Genomic DNA, 11,592 nt, shown 5'->3' on the forward strand with positions numbered 1-11,592 from the left:
AGCAGCTTGCTTAATAAAATGGACTCGTATTAGTAGAAGTATATCTGAAAATGGATTACATAATTAAGGACAGACAATTTTCACACAAAGAGGCTGAGCTAGGGGCACAAAGGGTTCATACTTTTAACTTCTTGACGAGACTTTTTTTTTTTTTTTTTGGTGATTCCATTAATAAAAACTCCAACACCATCACTTCACATCATTTTCAACAAATATACTGATTTCTGTAGGGCTATAAGAAATGGAAGTAGCATTATCTTTGTGATGGAATGATGATCAATTATTGCAGGTCTTGGTAAAATTGCGTCACAAGTTCGTCCAATGTAAGCCTTTATGACTGAAAGGGAAATGGAGGGTAGGGTAAATTCAGGGAATTATGTCAGAATCAGAATAATTAATCATTCATTGTGGTACATTAGTACATAAGTACAAAAATGAGTACGTATCCCAAAGCCATATGTTAGTGCTAATTGCTAACAAAGTAAAATAGTCTATGATTGCCAGAAAATCTATTGTTTATATAATTTAGATAATGCTAACTTCACAAAAGACGCACGCTCGATTTTGCGTCTGAAGAGTCCTACACCAAAGCTGGGACCTTCTATAGAGACCAAAGATAAGCAAAAGAAAACGCAACAAACATGTGTGAAAATTCTGTCCATAACTAGCACAATCATCAGTTACACGACCCCAGAAGGAAGGCGCATGACCAGCTGTCCACCGAAAACACTGTGCAATAAACAAAAAATGGCAAAAGGTCATCGTCAATACAGCAAACGAAGAGGAAAGCCAGAGGATAAGAAACAGATGGACATGAGAGAAGCTTATAATACCTTTTAACATAGTAGTAACAGAAGTCTGCTAAGATAAAGGTTTGAACTATTTCAGATATCAGAACCATAGAAGGCCACAGACCATGACCCAATGCTACCAGCAGATGGCCACGACTATCCAAAACCTGTCAGAGAGCAAAGAAAAAAATCATAAGGTTGTTAGAGCTAAATAACATGCTAACAAGATCTAATATGTGAATATTGGCAAAACCAATACATTGACTACTATCATACATCAAACATCTTGATCAACCACTTGAAAAAATAATTGAAGTGAATATTGGCAAAACCAATACATTAACACATTAACTATTATCATACATCAAACATCTTGATCAACCAATTGAAAAAATAATTGAACATCCCAAATGAATTCCACATACACAGTGAGTACTTGGTATGATCACAATGCAATTCCTTGCCTGCCTAACTAATGGTATTCCATACAGTGCAACTTGGATAGACAACAAGGAACATGAAATCAGAGCATCATATCAGCTAGTTAATTTTTCTTCAACCAAAACCATGTTAACGTAAATTATAAAATCCAGCATCCATCCAGGAAATATGAATAGCATTTTCAAATAGAGTAATCCGACAAGTTTTGATATCAAAATACTACACGAACTGAGAATTTACAAATCAAACCTGGAGAACCCAGTGAGCGCAGCTTAAGAACCTTGCAACACCCAATGCAAATACATAATGAGCTGTGAATGGTTCAACTATCTGTGTACAAAACAATAAAGAGGTGGTCAAAGACAGTACCCACACAGCCCAAAAATATTGAGGGGGAGGGGAGTTGAGAAATCTGCATATCAGAAACGATAACATGCAATTATACCTTAGTATTTTGCATGACACGGAGTTGAGGTAGCACAGAAACTGCCTCCAAGTAAACACAGAAAGCCCAGAAGACTCTATTAACGAAGAGATGTGATGTAGATGGATGAATTAGTAAAGCTAAGGCAGCACAAGGGATCACCTGCAGAAAACGGAAAAAAGAAAAATGCTTTCTTCTCAAATCAACAACAACAACAAAAAACCACTATAATTCCACTAGTGGGGTTTGGGGAGGGTAGTGTGTGTCAGCAGACCTAACCCCTACCTTTTATTCTTTTCTTTTTTTATCAAACTATACAGACCTTACCCCTACCTTGTGGAGTTAGAGAGGCTATTTCCGATAGACCCTCAGTTCAAATAAAGAAAAGAAAAAGAAAGGAAAAGGAAATAAAATAAAGAAAGTGAAAGCATTCCAAAGTAATTGTTGACACAGAGAATACAGAAGTGAAGAAGCCACAGAAAATAATAAGAAAAGCATTACACAGCATGCTGAAATAAAGGAACAGTAACCGCTAAATAATACGATGACCGGAAAAAAAAAATCTGCAGAGGGTGACATTACAAGTCATGCAAACAAAATTACAACAAACAAAGAGAAATAATGACACCAGCAGCTTGAAAAAATCAAAGACATTTCACATTCTTGAAATGAAGATAAAACTGAAAGCCACTCTGACTCCATTCAGAGTTCACAGAAAATAATATGAAAATGAAAGATTCTTAATCCCAATTGCTAGAGATATATCAGTCTGAAGGGTAGCTTCTATAGCCATGGTAAAACAGAATCCTCTAGTCTAAACTGCAAAATGACATGAACAGAGTACTACTTCAAAATGCTTACAAGCAAATAAAACAGAAACCAATAACAGCAAAAACAGCTCAGTCCAATTGATTCTACGAAATTTTATTCCCTTAGTGCCATTCTTTTTTACACAATGATTGGCTGTTGAGTTTAAGCTTTCAAATTTGACTTATGAATTATATAAGTAATAGTGGAAGAAAATATTATCAAAATGTTTGAAAAAATAGTTTGATAAAGGAAACATCAAAGTTTAAAATTTGGATCTTAAAAATATGAAAGTTGTATAAAATAATCTTTTTAATGGAATAGTGTCAACAACAACAACATACCCAGTGAGTCCCACAATGTGGGTAATGGAATAGTGTCAAAACATTCAAAAATAGAAAGAATACCACAAAAATGGGGATGGAGAAAATAGAAAATATGTGGGTATCAAATATCAATATTGAATAGCATTTGAGATTTAAGTGGGTCTTCAATAAACCCTTTAGCTTTCATCTATCATATGAAACAGAAGATTGATAAATTAATGAAGTGGATAACCAAATTAGATAGTAAATAGAGCACTGCAGCTGGTAACAACTAATGTGTTTCAGTTTTTATATAACCGTGTTGTCCCGGCCAGCTTGTGCACACCTCAACTAATTCTACGCGTACCTGCTACCTCCCACCATCAACAGGTATTGAGTAACTTTGGTCACCAAGGCTTGGACGGATGGAAGAAATCACTTAGTGTCTTTTTTTCTCTGTTGGAAATTGAACCTGGAACCTCATGGTTCCAACCATTTCCTTGACCACTAGGAGCCACCTTGTGTGCAAAATGTGTTTTAGTTCTCAGAATCCTAAAGGAAAAACTGTGTTTTGATTACTCTTCTATTACTAACAGAAGTTCCTTAATACTAATTGGATTTGTCATACTGAAAGTAACAAAATAGATGGAAAGCAAGGAACAGTTATAACAAGATGACCAGCTCGTTCATTTTTTCCCTCTTTTGTTGTGGGTGCGGAGATACTAGGAGGGATCTAAGCTATCTTAAAACTTAGATTAGCCCAATTGACTCAAATATTTCAATGCACTGTTTCTTACGAATTACAAACATTTGGAATCACTTCAAGTTCAAATTTGACTTTGAATATGATAATTAGAAATAAATTGTATTTCTGACAGTAGATGTAATAAAATTCTTCTTTTCTATAATCTTCACCTCTAATCAAATTAATTGAACCATTTTCATTATCTTAAAACCCCTAAATAATACAGATCTCAATAATTTAATAATTTAATACAAATAAGTTTAATATATATTCATGCTGATGAAGATGTTATCTATGCAATTATGAAGATGTTAAAAAGCACAAAAATCATTTAACATATCCTGAATATTTCAAAGACAATATAGTATAGCTTTGTTATTACAAGAATAGTTGTTTCCTATAAATCACATTAGTTTTGAATAGACAGAAAGAGTGACAAATATTACAAAACTGAAAACATATAAAAGTTAAGACCTGCACATATTTCTGATATAAATTAGAATGTAGGTCAAACAACCCTTAATAAGTCAGCCTTTTATATGTCAGAAATTTAAAGAAACATCTACTTTAACTTTCATCAAATGTTATGCTTCAGTACTTGAGAGGTCAAGTACATCAAGTATCGCATAAAAGAGACAGTGCCATGCATCCTTTTAGACTTTGGCATTCTACAGCTTTCAATAACTATCCAATCGTTTCCCCGGCAACCAGCTCAGATTATAAAACAGTGCACAGAAGATGAAAGTAGCGGAAATGAGAATGCTGCGATGGATGTGTGGGAACACTAGGAGCGATAGGATTAGGAATGAAGTTATCCGAGACAAGGTAGGAATAGCCTCGGTGGAGGACAAGATGCGGGAAGCGAGGCTGAGATGGTTTGGGCATGTGATGCGGAGAGACACAAATGCCCCAGTGCGGAGGTGCGAGAGGCTGGCTATGGACGGTTTCAGAAGAGGTAGAGGTAGGCCGAAGAAGCATTGGGGAGAGGTGATTAGACAGGACATGGCACATCTTCAGCTTACCGAGGACATGACCTTAGATAGGAGGCTATGGAGGACTCAGATCAGGATAGAAGGCTAGTAGGTAGTCGCGTTTATCCTTTCTTGCGAGTAGTTGCATTGATCTTTAGTTTCTTGTCCCTTGATTTCTGCAAGTATCTACTTGCCTGAATGGTTTATCATGGTTTATCATGGCTTATTCACTTTTTGCGTTGTTTTCATTTTCATAATTGCTTTGAATTGTTTACCCATATCTAACCCTTCCTATGCTTTTCTTAGAGGGGTCTTAGGAAAGCACCCTCCCTACCTAAGGTAGGGGTAAGGTATGCGTACAATCTACCCTCCCCAGACCCCACATTGCGGGAGTCACTGGGTATGTTGTTGTTGTTGTTGCACAGATGAGCAAATGGAATAAACTATTCAGAGCAAAATAACCTCGCATCTCATAGCTTAATATCATTTTCATGTAATGAAGAAATTAACAATAATGACAAAGTTGTGCAAAAATCACTAGAAACTTCTTTTATGCTAAAAAAATTATCAAACATCAGATTAAACCAGAATCTACATCTTTTTGGCGAAATAAAAGACACCAAATCAATCTTTGGAAATAGCATTGCAGGTGACAAGACCAGAGCATGCTACCATTAGTTGTACATAAAACACTTATACTTTCTAATTGCTTAAATCAATCAATAGACCTTTACATCAACATTAGACTTCTAGTCAAAATAACTCAAATTTGCCTCATTACACACATATTTAATAGCCAAACACACACATCCACATCCGCACAATTAACATGTCAAACCAGGTATCACGTATCTTTTTTGGGGATGAAAATACCAAATGAGAAACTAGCCCCAATCACACAACTAAGTACAACTAAAGAAGAAAATTTGAAAAAGTTATGCATAAGCTGTTTGTGACTTACCACGTAATAGATTAAAAAATTGTCTTTGTCCTCCATGTAACTTGATTTAAGCTTAAAACGGATCATATAAATAACCCACAATGTCGTAGCTAGTGTAGCTAAATCAAGTAAGGTGTGTATATCATATTCCATGACAAAACTGCAATACAGTCTAACAGCCAAAAACATAGCAGTGAGTTCCTGGGATTTGAGTGAAAGTCCTGCAATGATATACATCAGAGGTAATCAGAAAAAGTGAGGTGTAAGATTGAAACAGAAATAAAAGGACAAGGTCCCTAATAAATGTTCCAGTTTCCACATTGAAATTGAGAAACAGATCCCTATTGTGTCAAAAAATCCACCTTTTAAGAAAGAAAGAGGATAGATGAGAAGAAACTCAAAACCGAATTTAACAGATCCCATAAAAATGTACCAATTGATGGGTTAGTGTGAGCTTATCCATGCAGTTATGCACTCTTTGAATAGGAATCTGTTTTCTGAAAGATCCTGGCTTTTGTACTTTGGTGGGTCTCCGAGATCCTGTCTCGGACCTATGTAGGGATATCTATTTGTCATGCGTATATCTTACACTGGGTATGTTGTTGTTGTAACTTTCTATCTTTTGGATTAGTCTCTTAAATCAAATTCTCTCTAAAACGTTACAACCGAAGGCGAAGCGCCACCTGCACACTAATGAGCTTCCGATGTATTCTCTTGCATTGATTTGATTAAAGGAAAGGTAAAATGATCAAATCAATTAAAGATTTAAGTCTTTTTTTTTTCTTCCTAAAAATGTAAAAGAAACCATTCATACTCTTATAACTCAAGTTGGATGACTTTCAAATAATTCTAAAAAAACTCTTCCGTCAATTTCAAATGATGACCTTTAACTAGCAGGGAAATCATGAAAGAAAGTTTGACTGCTTTACTCCATCCCAAGAAGGCTTTCTTTAATAAGGATCCCAAGAAGGTTGTTTTACTTCCTTTCTTGTTCCAACTAAAGATATTATCACTTTCCTTAATGAGAAATCTCTTTCCCATGCTATTAATAACTGTGCTTGCTCAAAAATCACACAGGATCCATTCTTAATCAAAAAAGAATATTAAACACATCTATTGAGTGGTCTTCTAAAAGAAAGCAATCCGTAAACGATTAACAAAATGTTCACTGTTAAATCCACTCTGCCTTTTACTTCCACCATCTCATATTTTTACTTGTTTCCAATGAATGCGTTTTTTTAGAAAACAAAAAAACTCTAAGAACACACGTATAACCCATCTTTACTATCCTAAGACATCACCAGCAAGACCTCCAAAGACTGAAGCAAGTGCTCTAGCACTTCTTTCCAGTCACCTCACTGATCTAAAATTGCTAGCCCATGAGAAGACAGACTGCTTTACATAGCTGAGGATACTCATTAGGACTAATGTTTCAAATGAAAAAGAAAAAACCTAGCAACAAGGCACCGAAAAGCAACGTTAACATACGTATGTGTCAACCGCTTCATATTCCACCTAGGAAACTGGTGGATCATACAATTCACTAGTCACATTCAAAATATTACAGAGTCAACAAAATCAACACTACTCAATAGAACTTACAATTGAAATGCCTCTCCCTTAACCAATAAAGGGCATCACATATGACAACAACAGACAAGATTCCCCTACACACCTTTTCAACACCATCCCTACTCTTCAACCCTAAGAGAAGTAACTCCAAAATCGAACGTAAATCAAACATGACAGGAATTTGTTTGTAAAAGTCCAAAGCAACGGCAAAATTTAGCAACAGTCCCTCCATTTCTTCACTTCAAGTTTCGAATCAAACAAACAAAACCCTAGAATTCATCAGCAGCTTAACCAAAAAACCTCGAATCTATCCTTCAGCATACTCCAAAATATTAAACAGAGACAAAGTTCGCATCTTTTTGTCAGAAAACGCATTGTTTCTAACCCTATATGATCAATCAATAAACCTAACAGCACCAATCTGCTAATCCTTCCATAAGGTATAAAAAAACATCATAGAAAAAATATTACTCTCTCTGTTGCACTTTACGTGACACTCTTTCCTTTTTAGTCTATCCGAAAAGAATGACAACTTTCTGTATTTAGCAACAATTTGACTTTAAACTTCCCAATTTACCCTAAATGAAATGTTTTATAGCCACACAAATATCTATCCCTAATATTAGACCACAAGCTTCAAAAAGTCTTCCTTTCATTCTTAACTTCAAAAGAAAATACGCCCTCCTTCCCAATTTAAGCATCTTAGTTTCCTTTTTGGTTTGTCCCAAAAAGATTGTCTCTTTCTATATTCAATAAGTTTTCTACAAGATTCAAAAGTCTCCCTTTATTTCTTAAAATCCATGCCCAATCAACCTAAAACACTTAAATTGGGAATTAGGGACTAGATCTTTAAGAATTCCGGTACAAGAAGCAATCTTTTCAATTTCATCCATTCAATAAACAATTAAAAAACGATAATTGAATAAACAAAGGTAACAAAAAAAAAAAAAAAAAAGAAATTTACCGACCGGCACAAGTTTTTTCTTTCATGAGCTTATAAATAAGAACGGATATTCCAATGGAATGAACAGCCTCAGCAGCAACAAAGAGATTATCATGATCGTGTACGATGGCGCGTAGCAACACAAGCGCCGCCATACCGGTAATCACCGCCAGAAAAGCCTTCACCTTTGGTGGTTGCCGGCGGACCCATGTGGATACCACTTGGATCGGTCTACGTGTCGTCCTCATAAAGCTGATTTGTGGATATAACCTAAAAATTTCAGGAACAAAGGTAAAGATTGAAATTGAAATTGAAATAAAAGGAGAAGGTAAAATATTGGTGAAAATAAAAAGAATTTACGAATGAGGAGGATCTTGTTAGAGTTGGACACTAACCTATGTATATTGTGCTTGTGGGTGGACTTTTTTTTATTTTTTTTAATGTTTATTTTTTAATTAATTTATGCCTTGAGAAGTAAAAGAGAAATCGGAATTAAAAACCATTTATCGACAAAGTATACTAATATTATAAGTAATATTCGACGGAGAAATTTAAGATTGAAATTGAAATAAAGGAGGAGGTGAATATTGGTGAAAATAAAATAAGGAGTAAAAAGAATTTAGGAATTAGGAGGATCTTGTTGGAGTTGGACGCTAACCTATGTACCTTGTGGGTGGACCATTTTTTATTTTTTTTTTTAATAGCAGGCCTTGAGAGGTAAAGAGAAATAGAAATTAGACAATTACATCGAAAATCAAACTCAAAAGATACTTTATGCGTTACTTCCTCAGGTCCATATTCTTGCGGAAAAGGTTAAATATATCATTTTTACTATTAGAGATAATAATATAAATAAACCCTTTGTTATGCTTTCAGTTTAGATACATCCTTTCCGTTATAACTTCGGTTCAAATATATCTCTCCTATGATACTTTGACACAAATTTGCCTTTAATTTTAATGAAGAGATATGTGTCAAGTTCAGAATCAAATGACTTATGAACCTCATCGCTACCCTTCGTGACATCCAATGACAGGTAAATTAAATCTCCGTCTAGCACCAATAAAACCATACAAAGAGATAACTCGTTGGCAGGCAGTTTACGCGATGAGCTCGACCCATGCGCAAATCTCCCGCCGGGAGGCGGCAGTGCTTTCAAACCTGAAACCTCCATTATAAAAGATCCATCCCTGAGTTTTATATACCCAAATTCTTTAAAAACTCACTTGTTTGATCCGATCTGATCCATTTTTTCATGAAAGTTCCTTTGTTCCTTATTGGATGTGTTTTTAGTTGATATCCTTGATTTAGTTGATAAACAGTTGCAGACCTACTGACATCTTTATTTTTATTTTTTGTACATATTTACATAAATATGTGCTTGCTTCAATTTTGTTTTGTTAGTCCATACTTTGTATTTTGTATCATAACCTTTTATACTTGCTTTCATTTGTAGGAGTGGTAGGTGCAAATCAACACAACTGAAAATATAGTCCAAAAATGCACAAGTTGTTGGAAGAAGATTTTAGAATTTTATGATATTGTATTTGATTCCTTGTTCTTTTTGTAAGCAAAAACATGCTTCTAGAAATCTTATTGAGTTGAAAGTGTATCTTTTGCGGAAACTTTATGTATGGATCTTTAAATGTATATGCTAATTTATATGCATTTAAGAATTGTCGTTATTTTCAATTTATGTCTTTCGTGAGAATTTATTGAACGATTTAGAAGAAATAGGAATTGTGCAATTAACAACTCAAATGTTTTTTTCGGTAACCATGTAAACAGTATCATTAACCAACAAAAACCAATACACCTAAAGAGCACTCGAGTCCGGAACCAAAGTGACCCAAAAAAAACATTTTGAACTAAAATACCCCAACAAAAAAAAAAGGTTACATAAATACCTTTAGCGCAAGAAAAATCTTGCGCTAAAGCACTTAACCGTATTTTAGTAGTTAAGTGCTTTAGCGCGATTTTACCGCGCTAAACCAAAGTTTCTCTCACCTATAAGCGCAGATTTTCTTGCTTGGAGTCCACCATTTTCCAAAAACAGCCTCTTATTATATTTTCACTCTTTTTTACGTAGTTTAGCCGTATATTAATCATGCTTTGAGACTCCGGAACTTCAATATTTTATATAGAACCCTATTTATATTTGTACAATTAATAAGGTAGGCTCAATACATCAAGGATACGCAAAAGCTTGGATTGTCGTTTTAGTGGTTGAAAAGTGCTCGAAGTCCTTTTGTGTTTGAAGACTTGTAGTCATTAAGGTTTCGTGTTATTTTTAAATTAATGCTTAACTTTATTTCGAATATGTCACGTTTTTTTTTATTTTTTTTTATTATCAATTTAGGATGTGAAACTATAAACAACAATAAAGATTAAGATAATATTTATAAATATGAAAAAAATATATAATATTTACGATAAACTGTACAATACTAATGTATATACACTATCGAGGATGGGTCCCACATGTAGTATGCCGAGACTATCCCTAGGCCTAAGGCTCATACCATCCCACCGCCCTCGCCATCGTCTCCATCACCCTTTTTCCTCTTAATAACCGGCGCTCTAAGTCACGATCATCTCCCCTTCCCCCCGACCCGTGCGCCCTCGACTCGTAATGTGCTTCTTCTTGGAATTTGGTCCCGCTAGCACGGGTAGAACCTCATGCTGATCTGGGTCTGGAAAATCGACCTCTTCCTCGTCGGGAGTCGCCACCGCAGGCACCGAAGGATGAACCTGAAAAGTATATAATAATTAGTATCATTTCTTATTTATATTAAATACATTAACGTTTGTTGAATAATCAAACTCGTGTCAACGGCACCCGAGTAGGCTCCCCGAGACGGGTCCGTAGCTCCCCGAGTCAGGTGGTGAATACGAGGTAGTCTCGGACGAGATATTGTTCGAAGTCCAAGTAAAGGTTATAAAAATTAAACAAATATTTACCTTATATTGAATAAAATTAATTTTAAGTAAAAATCTTACATGCGCCTCGGTAGTCTCATAAGAAGACACATATGCCTCGGCAGGAAAATCGATGAGAATGCTCCGGAATGGGTCGCTCCTGTGGACCCACTAGCGCCGAATCCTAAAATATGAAAAAAATGAAATAATAAGTAACATACATATTTAAAATAAGTACTTTAAATAATCAAATATGTATATTAAATATTGACCTTATATTGAATAAAACTAATTTTAATAAAAAGCTTACTCGTGGCTCACAAAACATCACGAAGGCACTGCCGGTTCCTCTAAGAAAATTATGAGAAAAACGCCTGAGCTGGGTGGCTCGGTGGGCCCACCGGCGCCGAATCCTAAAATATAAAATATTACTAAATAATGAGTAATATATATATTTAAAATAAGTAATTTAAATGAACAAATAAGTATTTTAAATACTAACTGATCAAAAACTCATCGAAGCTCAAACCTGGCTCCCTCTAAATTCCTCAAAGGCCTCATCGGTGAATGACGCGTATAACGCCGCCAAATCGACGTTATCACGCTCCTCCATGTATGCATTACGGCCCTGGCCGCGTGACGAAGACTCCAGTATCTCAAACAAAGTGAGCGTCGGCGTAAACGCAGCAGTCCCAGTGCGAGTCGCCACCGGCCCGGAACCGCCGCGAATGGAC

At 35.4% G+C, this 11,592-nt stretch overlaps 1 protein-coding gene across 1 annotated transcript; it reads right to left on the minus strand.

The window, feature by feature from the left end:
* Window positions 1-374: 374 nt before the first annotated feature.
* Window positions 375-8,325, minus strand: LOC132065111 (uncharacterized). The gene is made up of 6 exons (XM_059458353.1): window positions 7,965-8,325; window positions 5,446-5,645; window positions 1,678-1,818; window positions 1,482-1,562; window positions 834-958; window positions 375-729 (listed from the first exon to the last, which is right to left on the minus strand). The coding sequence occupies exons 1-6, from the start codon at window positions 8,185-8,187 to the stop codon at window positions 681-683; spliced, it is 819 nt and encodes a 272-aa protein (XP_059314336.1). The 5' UTR covers window positions 8,188-8,325; the 3' UTR covers window positions 375-680.
* Between the last annotated feature and the right edge of the window lie 3,267 nt (window positions 8,326-11,592).

The sequence above is a fragment of the Lycium ferocissimum genome, chromosome 7 (assembly GCF_029784015.1).
Source record: "Lycium ferocissimum isolate CSIRO_LF1 chromosome 7, AGI_CSIRO_Lferr_CH_V1, whole genome shotgun sequence".
NCBI lineage: Eukaryota > Viridiplantae > Streptophyta > Magnoliopsida > Solanales > Solanaceae > Lycium > Lycium ferocissimum.